Below are 12847 nucleotides of genomic sequence, written 5' to 3'. Positions count from 1 at the left end.
GCGTCTGTTACATTAGGCTAGTAAATATATTGACGTTTTTCTAAAGTCATATGCCGTCACAAAAACAAATGGGCACAATTTTTCTGTTGTTTCATCTATTGAAACCCTTTCAGTTGACTTGTTGTAAATGTCAGGGAAGTTTGGTCTGTACACACGCTTCAGATCTGAAGTAACGTAAAGCTGCTGTAGAGATCCACCTGCTGCTCTTTTACTGCACAGCCCCGCTACCACCGACCTCACGCTTTAAAATAGTTTCATTTTAGTTTATTTATTCTTTATTTTACTGCCCACACCCATCAAATCTTGTTGCAAAACATTCCCTAGCTCTTATTTTATTTATTAATGACATCATCGACTAGTCTACGTCGACGCGACTTTTAGCACATAATGGTCGACATCAAAAAATCTGAGGTCGTTCAACCCCTATTACACAATTGGGATGAGCTATTGACTAGCTATCGAAATTGAAAGCCGCTTAAGTCTCACCACTCAATTCATGTAGATTTGTAAAGTCCAGATGATGCAAAATGATGCGATGTGCACTCAGGCCCATCCAAAGCTTTTTTAGTTCCCTGTTGTTCAGATGGCTCAAGCCGGTCCATTTCCCGTCAGTCCAAACTCTCTCAGGACATACAAACACATCGTTTCCTCCCTCAACTGGAGCAGATCGATTTTTCCACTTCTGCAGCTCTCACAGTTGTGCACATCGGGGCTCCCCAAAGAATTGTCGAAATCAGAGCGGAAAGTGGCTGACTTCAGGAATGTGTGTGTTTGTGTGTGGAAGGTACAAGTTTTAAACAAACTTTACTCTTCAGTGGCTCTCAGCTCAACCATGCGATGATGGAGTTAAAACGCCATGCCAGCGCTGTGGAGGATGATGGGCCGCCCTGTTATCGAGTCATTAAAGATGACCAAAAGTCATTTGTTTGACTTAGAAATATTACCTTTCGTTTAAAACAACTTTTCTTAAAGACTCGTTTGAAACCTACTGAATGATTATTGATGATTGCGATGAGTTTTGTGGAGGAAATTTGTCTTGGATCTGTGTGGGTCTAATCATAAGCTTCTAATATATAGCGTTTTTCAAACATTTTTCATTCTTTCCTCTATTTCCAACAGAGAACACTGACGAACGGTCCTGAAAAAGAAAAAGACGGTGTGATCCAGAACTTCAAAAGAACACTCTCTAAAAAGGAGAAGAAGAAAGAGAAGAAGAGAGAAAAGGAGGCCTTTTCCAGGATTCCTGATGGAGATGAACACGAGCTGAACCGGGAGGACGGGTGAGGATCTAAAGAGAGATATTAGAGCTGTCACGCCGTTATCTCCAGGGTGTTTTTCTCCCGAGGGACTCGCAGAGACTTTCTTTGTCATTTTCAAATAGATCTTTCAAATGATCTTTGATTACAAAGTGCACAAAAGTAAAAATTAAACAAAAATGGCTATTGCAATAAAAATTAAGTATTCTAAAACACATCTGTTCCATTTGAGTGTTCGTCCTCACCAGCTGTGACCACGGTGGTGCGTCAGGACATGTTTTTGTCGGTTTCACTGGCTCTATTTTTGTATTCACAGCTTTGCCAGTGTTTCATTGGCTGTGATTTTGTCCCTTTGTGCAGCTTTTCGCGAGGACTTAAAATGACTTGACATTCACACTTCAAAGTTCAAATGAAGTGTTACACTGTAACTCAGACCTGGTCACAAGTCTCGGAGGTCCAAGTTAAGTCTCAAGCCTTTAAAGTGGAGTCCAAGTCAAGTCTTAAGTCTCTGAGGTGGAGTCCAAGTCACATCTCAAGTCTCTGTTCTATTTTTAGCAATAGCTCTCTCAGATAGTTATTGTAATTCACAGTGTATGAAGCTAAATTAGTTTTTACAACTAATTAAAAGAATGTCTTGGGTATTCGAACCAGTGCTGATGCTGGTTTGATAGCCTGTGTTTACTTCTTTTTACTAGGTCTTTGCAACACATTTACAGGTGCATAATCATAATATATTTTATGCGCAATAATGATGAACTAATATGAACCATTTTGCTGTAATCTAGGCCATATTTAGTAATGTAATGAATTGCATGATGTGTAATTAAATGTACCAAACAAAGATTTAACTTAACCTTAATAATTTACTTGACCTTGGAATGAAATTAAACCAGGTCATTACCTTTTTTTTTCAGAAAAGTTCAGTAACTGCTGGATATAGATTGTTGCAACACAGCGAATATTAGACCATGAACACATGTACTAGTTCATTCAATCTCCTTTGATTTAAATGACTCGTTCAGTAGGGCGTATTCATTAAGTACATTCAACCAATGAAACACTCTGACAGGGCTCACACTAAAGCGCTATTGGCTCATGGCATGCCACTCTGAAGAACAGAGCTGCACTCTTTGCTTGAGACTGAGTCTCGAGTCCAAGTCAAGTCTCGAGTCAGCTGTCCACGAGTCCAAGTCAAGTCGCAAGTCTCTGTTTTTGCGACTTAAGTGCGACTCGAGTCCAAGTCGCGGACTCGAGTTTCCATCTCTGCTGTAACTCCATTTCATTTTTTGTCCTAACCAACTAGGGCATCTTGTCATTTAGTTTAGTATTTTTATGCTGGCAGTCTCCGCCCCCAGTGGAACCTGATTGGTCTGATTTGTTGTATGTTGTGCCCTATTTTGCATTCAATGAAGACAGAAATTTTACTTCATTCCCAAAACCTTGACCAGTTGTGCCTCTTTATGATCAAGTATAAAGATTTTTTTAACAGTGATGTGTTTTTTGTGGCTATTAAAGACATTATTTTATGTTCTATTTATTTACTTACTTATCTATGTATTTTTTCCTCGTCATTTTCTCTTAACAGAGAGAACTCGCGGTTGGCTGCTGAGGTGTATAAAGACATGCCAGAGACCAGCTTCACGCGTACCATCTCTAACCCTGAGGTGGTGATGAAGAGGAGACGGCAGCAGAAGCTGGAGAAGAGGATGCAGGAGTTTCGCAGCGGAGACGGTCGACCTGATTCAGGTGTGTGATTGCACACGCAATGTTGAAATAAGATCTTGAAGTGTGTAGTTTAGTTAAAATGTGTAGCGTATCGCCAATTTATACTTACATTTTATTATATGATAATTGTTTTTCAGTTTGCTTTCCGTCAGTATATCAGGTAGGGGTGTCACAATATACTGGTGTTGAGAATAACCGTGATAGCAAAATAACGCAATAATCAATACCGTGTTAATTGTACACATAATAATATCGTAAATAATTCTTCATTTGTTTAAAGTTTTGCCTTAAGAGCAACAATGGTTACAAACTTTCTTTCAAAAATTCTCAAAATCTTGGCCACGTATTGCTGTAATGGAAGTAAACGTGCGCTCAATGGGAAAGGCCAAAGAGAATATATTAACAAGGTGCGCCACTGCCATTGCAATACATTGGAAGAAATGCAATGCTAAATAGCTGCTTGGAGGCGCTCTTGCTATGACGTAAATAGCTGTCTGAAAGGCTGCTGAGTGGCATGACTTTTAAACGGCCCGACCACCACTCGCTATTAGATATTACTCGTGGGGATGAGTTTATCCATCTCAGCATACAGACACACACAGACGGGGCCAGTTCACAGTGTAATTAAGCGCAGGGAAAATTTTTAACGCAAACCGGAAAACCGCAATTCACTTACACGTATTGAACCGTGGAGGTTGTACCGAACGGTTCAATATTATATTGCGTATTGTGGCATCTCTAATCGTGACAGTCCTAATCAGTTAACCACTAGTGTTTCTTTTTTCATGCGTCTATGTGAGAGAGTTCGGTCCTGTTTGTTTTGCATTCTGGAGAGCCTGTGATGTTACCAGTGTCTGTGTTAGAACACCGTGACCTGTAATTTCATAATAAGAGGTTTTACCTGAGGGCATTAAAGAGCTAAACCAGAGATTTTTATACCGTCTTCAGACCTCAGACATGTCCACTGCAATGGTCAAATCATCAGATCCTTTGCCAAAGAACCACCAGCTTGTCTGAGAACTAGTTCCAGACCTCGCCATAAAACTTTGTTTTGGAGGTGCTTAAAATAGGACAGACACATATGTGATGATGTTTTATGTTTACCAGGTTTATATAATCAGAATTTTGACGCATGTCTGCTGTTTCATAACTCAATGTGACGCATAAAAACTCTCATTAGTTCTCAGCTTAGGTCGTGTCAGAGCAGTAATACGGTTATTTGAGAAACACGTTTCTGCTTTGTGAGTTGCAGAAATGAGAATGTGGTGTTAACATTTATTTGTTTGCGCTCAACCAAGATTGTTTTTTTAGTGGCTGATGCTAATATAAAGAGAAGAGTCATTAATATGAGGAGTTGTGCCATTTCATGATGGCAAATTAGATGTTGGAGATATGTTTTTGGGAAACAAACCCAAGCACGTAACTCTCCTGCGCTGTTTGCACTACAAACATTAGCTATAAATCATCCAGCCTGTTGAGGATGTTGTTCTAAACGATCACATTTTTTTTTACTGTTGAACAACAAAATCTCACACCTAGAGTGAATGAGACCATAGCCAAAGCTTGGGACTATTTTGGACACCTCGGCGCCACATGTACATTTAGGAAAACTGCAATTTCTTATGTATTTTCAGATTGTAAAGATTTTGACATGTTTTCTCGCTTTCTCTTTTAGGGGGGACGCTGAGGATCTATGCCGATAGTCTGAGACCCAACATTCCCTACAAAACCATCTTGCTCTCAACTACTGATATGGCCGACTTTGCCGTGGCCGAAGCTCTGGAGAAATACGGTCTGGAGAAGGAGAACCCCAGAGATTACTGCATCGCACAGGTATGAATCAAACTCCAGCAGAACATCTCTGTTCCTTTGATACCTCCTTTCTCTTTGGACATTTGTGTTAATCCTTTAAAGCAATAGTTCACTTTAAAATGTCATGATAATTCACTCACCCACATGTCATACAAGTCGGCCGTGTGTTTATTTCTTCTGTCGAAAACAAATTTAGCCCTTTAAGGAAAGCGTCCCAGGGTTCTTATCCATATAATGGACTTCAACGGGGGGCTGTTGGCTAAGGTCAAAATTTCAGTTTCATCGCAGCTTTAAAAGGCTCTACCCGATGAATAAGGGTGTTGTCTAACGAATCGATTGGTCGTTTTCCAAGAAAACTAAAAAATGATATACCTTTTTAACATAAATACATGACTTGCACTGCCTCCGCGATGCACGTCCACATCTTCCTTATTAAGCAGTAACGTTGGAAAGGTTTTGCGTGACGTAGATTTCAAAAGATTTAAACATCCCTGATATGCACACGAACTGACCATTTTAATCAATAATCTTGCACAAAGACATAAAACGTGTCATTCAACATCCAAGAACTTTTGAACGATCTTCTTTCTCCACACTCGCAAACACTGGGTCGGAACTTCCGCTTACGTGACGTCACATGTGACCTTTCCTACGTGATTGCGTAGTATGTGAAGTCGAGGACGCGCTACATGGAGGCACTCCGAGGCAGTGCAAGCCGTGTATTTATGTTTAACCCTCATGGGTTTTCGTTTGGGGTGCAAAATGTAATTTTGTAACAAAATAATTGTTTTTTTAGACAAATGTAATTTTACTCTGTTTATTAATGTTTTTAATCCACATTTATGTAGTTTTTGGAGGATTTATGATATATTTTTTAATTTATATGAATGAATAAATAAATATTTTTTAAAATAGGTTTTTATACAAAAACAGCTTTTTATGTAAAATTCACTTTATAAAACACCCACATTTCTAACATTCATTCATAAGGATAACATGGATAATTTTACATGGTTAAGTGTAAGAATTTTGCCCATCTTTTGGAAAATGCAGTTTTTTAAGTAAAAAAATGATCACTTTTACCAGTAGATTGCTGCAGAACTTAACTATTTGCTGTGTTATTAGACCATCTGAAATATATATTTTCACAAGATTCATATTATGGATTGGATTCCAATTATTCATACATATTATGAAATCACAATTATAACAAGGAAAATTACTATTTGTCAAAGTTTAGCATTTTTCACTGAAAAGCATTACAAAGTTAGGGAACTTCGTTTGAAAGAAGCTGTCTGTGTGCCGTGTTCTGGATGCTCTGTGTTACTGCATGTCTCCAGAGTTATTAAGCTGATTGAATGCCCCCGTCGTGTCCGCCGTTGTCCCTCCTCCGATCCCATCCGACATATTTCATCAGGCCGTCGCGCAATTTGTCTTTCCGATTAAAGCCGGCAGCTGACATCTGCTTCACCTCTTTGCTTTGAGATTAATTGAATGGTGCAGTTCCGCGGTGCCCCGCCTGCACGTTTACCACGGTACGGAAAAAAGACATTTATGGGGAATCGCGGAGGAGGAGAGCAGGAAGTGGCCGGTCTAATCTCGGCTGTCAGCACATGACAAAGGTTGCTCATTGAACAACGTCAACCTTGGTCCGTCCGCACCGCTGGTCATCCGCTCACTCTGCTGCTGTCTCGACCAATCACGTTGAGACTAGAATAGTGTTGGCACGTGTCATCATCGAAACCTCTCGTATCAATCTGACTGCTTTTAATTACATGCACAACCGATGTTGACCATTTAACCAGTGTCTATTAAAATGTCTCTTTATCGCTGTTGAACCGTGTGTGTGTGTGTGTGTGTGTGTGTAAAGGGGAACGGATGCTGATCTCAAGGTTTGCATGTTTACTTTTGCACAGGTGATTCATGCGAATGATAAACCAGTGAAGGAGGCCGTCCTGGACGACAACGATTGCCCTCTGCAGATCCTCAGAGACTGGACGAGCGATAAAGGTCTGACCGTCACACGCATTTCTTTTGTGTGAAAGGTTGAAAGAAATGTTTCTCATGATCTTAAAAGAACAGTTCACCCAAAAATGAAACTTCTGTCATCATTTACTCACCTTCACGTTGCTCCAGATCTGTATAATTTGTTGTTTTGATGAACACAGAAATATATGCTTGTAACCAAACAGTTCTTGGCCACCATTGTCTACAATAGTAGGACAAATTGCTTTATAAACGTCTTTGTTCTGTTGAACACATTTTTTTTAAATGTAGGAAAACAAAAAGTTCTGGGGCACTTTTGACTATCATTGTCATCTTTTACTACTATTATATATATATATAGTTTTGCGATATATCATTTATAAAGTTACATTTGCGTTCTTCTGCTTTGAGTTTACTATTATGCTAAAAGAAATCTATAAAGAATGAGCAAGCAACCCTAAATGTTTGACTGGAAGTGTACATATGCCAGAACCTCAAGTCACCAGCATATATCGCCCCCTCTTGGCTTTACTGTGTCATTACATCACATATATTTGTTTTCAGAAGCCCTGGTGTTCCAGCTGAAAAAGCGACCTCCAGACTACGTTCCCAGAAAAGGGCGTAAACCCGACAACAGGACGGGACCACCACACGGATCCATTCCTCCAGAGAAACTTCCCTACCTGGTTGAACTCAGTCCAGGTGACACACGCTAGACATCACACCATTAGAGCAAAAACAGAGCACTCTGTGCCATTGAATGGTAGGATAGCTGATCTTAGATCAGTCATGCTGATCTAAGTCCACATTTAGATCTGACCACTGTAAAGAACAGGCCATGATTCACATTCGCGCTTGAGAGATGCTCAAATTGGCCATCGAATGATGCCAAAGCAAAGTTCAGGATCTGTAGAGTTAGCTAGCAGGGTGTTTGATATAGAAGTCTTGAAATAAGTCGTTGTTATATGTAGTTTCACATCATTTAGATTTAACCTCTGTCGAATGACCTGCACTAATACTGCCGCTTGCATACTGTACCTCTCCTTGCTTGCCCGACCATGAGCTGCAGTCCAACAACTAACCCTGGCACTGTTTGTTTATTACCACTGCTTTATAACTGCAAAACTTGAGCAGAAACAGTCCCTCTGGTTTGAAATAAGACGTGTCTACACCGGAGACGAGCGACGACAGGTCACGGCACGACAGTTTGCGAAACATTGAGGCGATATGTTATCTCAGATTGATAGTAATTGTGAAATGGAAGAAGAACTTCGTGACAATATTAAATACTGTGGTTCACCTAAAAATACTTTTTTTACATTCATCATTTTATTTTATTGAAACCCTAGTGCTCTAGTTTCATCAGTTTGTGGCGAACCACTCGTGTCCGGTGTAGATACGATGGTTGTGGTTTTGAGGGTTGTGGACTTTTATTTTGGGCTTTGGAAAATAAGTTTCTGGTGTGTGTGAGAGCTGACCGACCAACTACTTGCTTATGGTGCTTTTTCTCTCTCTCTTGCTGTGGTTGACACTTTGGCTCTCTCTCTCTCTCTCTCTCTCTCTCTCTCTCTCTCTCTCTCTCTCTCTCTCTCTCTGTCTCTCTCTCTCTCTCTCTCTCTCTCTCTCTCTCTCTCTCTCTCTCTCTCACCTCTCTCATCCTCCTCACTCTCGTCTCTCCTCTCTCCTCTCTCACTCTGCTCCTCGCTCTCTCTCTCTCTCCTCTCTCACTCCTCACTCCTCTCCTCTCTCTCCTCCTCCTCTCTCTCCTCACTCCTCTCTCACTCACTCTCTCTCTCTCTCCTCCTCACTCCTCTCTCTCTCACTCTCCTCTCTCTCTCTCTCTCTCTCTCTCTCTCACTCTCCTCTCTCTCATCTCTCTCCTCCTCTCTCTCCTCTCTCTCTCTCACTCTCTCTCTCTCTCCTCTCATCTCACTCTCTCCTCGTCTCTCTCTCTCCTCTCTCTCTCTCTCTCGTCTCTCTCTCTCTCTCTCTCTCTCTCTCTCTCTCTCTCTCTCGCTCTCTCCTCCTCCTCTCTCCTCCTCCTCTCTCTCCTCATCTCTCTCCTCTCTCTCTCTCTCTCTCTCTCTCTCCTCTCGCTCTCTCTCTCTCTCGCTCCTCTCTCTCTCTCTCTCTCTCTCTCTCTCTCTCTCCTCTCTCTCTCTCTCTCTCTCTCTCTCTCTCTCTCTCTCTCTCTCTCTCTCTCTCTCTCTCTCTCTCTCTCTCTCTCTCTCTCTCCTCTCTCTCTCTCTCTCTCTCTCTCTCTCTCTCTCTCTCTCTCTCTCTCTCACTCTCTCTACTCTCTCTCTCACTCTCTCTCTCTCTCTCTCTCTCTCTCTACTCTCTCTCTCTCTCTCTCTCTCTCTCTCTCTCTCTCTCTCTCTCTCTCTCTCTCTCTCTCTCTCTCTCTCTCTCTCTCTCTCTCTCTCTCTCTCTCTCTCTCTCTCTCTCTCTCTCTCTCTCTCTCTCTCTCTCGTCTCTCTCTCTCTCTTCTCTCTCTCTCTCTCTCTCTCACTCTCTCACTCTCACACTCGTGTGTTGTTGCCGTGTGTGGGTGCGTGTCCTGGTTCCTGTGCATGCGTTCCTGTCCTAGGGCGAGGAAGTCATTATGCCTACTACTACCGCCATCATGAAGGTAACACAAACCTACCTGCACTTACCACCCTCCTCCCCCAGCTCTGCCTCTCTCTCTGAAACCGTGAAAGAGAACCACAAAACACTTTTGCAAAATGACATTTGATCTATTAGGTGTGTAAAGTTATGTGTGTGTGTGGTCCATTCCATTGTGGGATTTTCTGTTCGGGTGTACAGTTTTATAGCACATTGTTCCTAGTGATGAAGAAAAGTTCCTGAGACTCGTATGTAATTGTTAAACATGTTTTATCTTACATATATATTTTTAAGATAATATATACCATTTTTCATAGCCTTACCTTTATGTAAAAACAAAATTGATATTATTTACGTTCTTTATACATGATATTTTAAAGACAGGTCTGGGCAATACCTTATTATGAAAAAAAGTTTTTACCAACGGTTTTTACTATGCTAACAGCATATACCCATGTAAGGTCTCTCCTCAAGTTTTAAAGCTTTTATTTTATTTTTAGTGCATTATTAGATAAGTGCCTTTTTTCAGGGTTGTCACATCCTTAACAGTACATATTCCTCATAAATGGGCACATGAATAGTTCTATTAAAAGCCATCCCTTCTCCATTTGTTGGGTATAATTGCTTCAGGTTCGTGCAACCGTGTCCTTTTTTGTCACATCCATAAATGTTTGTGACGCATGTTTATTTCCATTTCATAAAATAGAAAACTTGTGAGATATTTGGAGTCTATCAACAAGGGTTTAGTAAAATATAAACGGATTTTTTTATGTCAAACGGAGCACAAACGGAGCATTTTTATGTCAAGTCCATAATGCTGGAATTGCCCGTCTACCTTTCAACAAGATAATATTATGAAGACATATTGGTATGTTTTATCTTTGTTGCCCTGTCTGTTTTAAACATAAAATGGGTTACATGCACAAGGAGCGATGACGTATGTCTGCTAAAATCTCAGCCAGTTCTGTTACATCTGCTGCACGTAGCGTCGATAGGAAGTGCGTTTTTCACTGTCGCATTCAAAATGCACATAGGATTACGGTCAAATTAGTCAAATTAAAAAGTCAAATTATCCAAACACTACTTCATACATGTGCAACCAAAAAGGAGAAGCGCTTCAGGCTATCCGTTTCAAGCTGCATTCACAATAAGTACTTACCCGAGGCATGATCACAAATAGCAATGTTCAGCCATGGTGTTGTCGGTTCGCTGAAATTTGAACGTTTTCTTACATCGGTTGATGAAAAATGTTGCATCAATGAGAGCGGAAGTGGCTTAGCTGGCTGCGATTTTGTTAACATGAGATGACATCAGACTTAAATTTCTCACAAAATCATATTCGACAGCCTAATTTATAGTATAAATGATTATTTTAAGCTTGTTGTTGCAAATCATGGTATGAGACGTTTTCAACACTTACTTTTTATGTACTTCCTCAATAACTAATTTTTGTTTATTATTAACCCAAAATCTTCAGGATTCCAACTTTAAGCTCTTATTTCACCTTTTCAGTGTGCGCTTTGCATTTGCTGAACTCCTAATTATCCGCCTACTAATCTAAGCTCTAAAATCCTCATCTAACCCTTTCCATCAACTATAACCCAGAATTGACTGAAAATACTTTCTGAGGTGTTTTTGTTTTGTCAGAAAGCTTTATGAATCAGCCATGTGAAAGTGTGATATTTTTATTGCGCCGTATTCGAGGAAGTCTTTCTTTTGAAATGATGAAAAAGTAAACACAAAGAGTTGGCAAACGAGTGCCAGCGAAAAATGCAAGTGTGTGTTGTATCTCACTATTTTGTGGCTGCCCTGCAGACGGCTCAGACTCCAGGGACAAACCCAAACTCTACCGACTACAGCACAGCGTCACCGAGGTCGGATCGGACCAGAGTGAAGATGGAAACATCCAGGTGAGGAAACGGAATCTTTTCTTGAGCGCACAGAAACATCACGTAACAAACGAAAAAACACTTACCTTTTTGCCTCTACAGCTGTTTGGGCCTGGCATCCTGCCTCACCACTGTGACCTTATGCATGCGGACGGGCTGGTAACCGTGACCCCGGTCAGCTTGGACGCAGAGACATTCGTAGACGGACAGCGAATCTCAGACACTACGATTTTGCGCAGCGGTGTGACTGTTCAGTTCGGGGCCACACACGTTTTCAAATTTGTGGACCCCAGCTACGACCAGAGCATGTCCAAAAGGGACCTGGGGCCCATGATGATGGGCAGAAACAAATCAGGGTAAGTCACATTAACCAACGGGAGATGTGCAAAACTGAAATGAGGGTGTTTGTATTATGTTTGAATCAAATAGCACTAAACTGGATGTGTGTTGCTTTAAAAATGCTTTTAAAGTTCAACATGCACCACCTTTGATGTGCCACTGTTGCTCATTAGATGTAATGCACTTGTGGGGCCGTTAGATGGCAGGATTTAGATGTTCACGCATCTTTTGTGCAGCAGTATGTGTGCGTGATCTTGCTCTCTGTTTTTGATGTGTATCCGTAAATCAGCTCGCACGCTGAACAACCGTGTTGCGAGATGCTCCGCTGCCATGGCAACAAGACCTCGGCAGGTTTCGCAGGCTTGCTAGCGGATGATTTGGAGAGCGGGCATCTTTAAACACAGTCTTCAGTCTGAGAAATGTTGGGGCCGAGGTTGGAGGAGGGTGAAAGGAAGGTTATGTCAGCCACAGGCGGAGAGAGACTATAATCTGATCAGTGTGGAATGGAGAGGGGTGTGTCAATGTGTGTCAACAGAGAAACGCTGGTAAAGTGTTAGAGACAGGGCGGAGAGTAATGACATTACCACAAACACACACGCAAACTACACTAAACTACATATGGAACATGAAAGAGAGCAGTGAGGAAGTGCTCTGGTGAGTTGATCCAGCTTTCTTACATATTTCACGGACGCTCAAATGCGAACGTTGAGAGCCATGACGGTTTCTTGTGTTGTTAAATAACAGATTTAGATTTGAGAATGAAAGATTTTTGTTGATATTTCGTTTTTTTTATGAGCTATGGCGATATACTCCTGTCAGTGAACACAGATGTGTTGTACAGTATTCAGATATATGTTGGTAGAACCCAGTCGTATATTTAACACTGGGTTATATAGTTAATATTTTTTAGATTGTTTGCCAGGTTTTGCAAGCAATATTATAATAAACATCAAGAATTTCTGTTAAAAGAAAATTGTTTTTTATTCTTCCTTTTTGTAAAAAAACAAACAGGTTGGAAAACAAGACGTCACTATTTTAACTTGCTCTGTTTAGTCTGCTTTACAACAATGGCAGTTTGGTTGAACTGGTTTATTTCCATAAATAAAATGACAGAAAATAAGTAGGGCTGTCAAACGATGAATCGCGATTAACCGTACCCAGAATAAAAGTTTGTGTTTACATAATATATGCCTGTGTACTGTGCATATTTATTTTGTATTGATAAACACATAC

General features: G+C 40.8%; 1 protein-coding gene across 19 annotated transcripts in view; it reads left to right on the top strand.

The window, feature by feature from the left end:
- Window positions 1-12847, top strand: part of afdna (afadin, adherens junction formation factor a) — a 98595-nt gene that overhangs the window by 44759 nt on the left and 40989 nt on the right. For 14 of the 19 annotated variants that reach the window (XM_057353642.1, XM_057353641.1, XM_057353629.1 and 11 more), the window contains exons 4-11: window positions 1120-1280; window positions 2842-3002; window positions 4657-4814; window positions 6710-6803; window positions 7344-7481; window positions 9370-9411; window positions 11202-11296; window positions 11378-11631. In XM_057353642.1, coding sequence (XP_057209625.1) covers window positions 1120-1280; window positions 2842-3002; window positions 4657-4814; window positions 6710-6803; window positions 7344-7481; window positions 9370-9411; window positions 11202-11296; window positions 11378-11631 — 1103 coding nt within the window. The remainder of the gene's footprint in view (window positions 1-1119; window positions 1281-2841; window positions 3003-4656; window positions 4815-6709; window positions 6804-7343; window positions 7482-9369; window positions 9412-11201; window positions 11297-11377; window positions 11632-12847) is intronic. The other 5 variants (XM_057353646.1, XM_057353634.1, XM_057353633.1 and 2 more) reach the window with 1 other exon arrangement.

The sequence above is a fragment of the Triplophysa rosa genome, linkage group LG15 (assembly GCF_024868665.1).
Source record: "Triplophysa rosa linkage group LG15, Trosa_1v2, whole genome shotgun sequence".
NCBI lineage: Eukaryota > Metazoa > Chordata > Actinopteri > Cypriniformes > Nemacheilidae > Triplophysa > Triplophysa rosa.
This window is presented reverse-complemented; position numbering and strand designations above follow the sequence as displayed.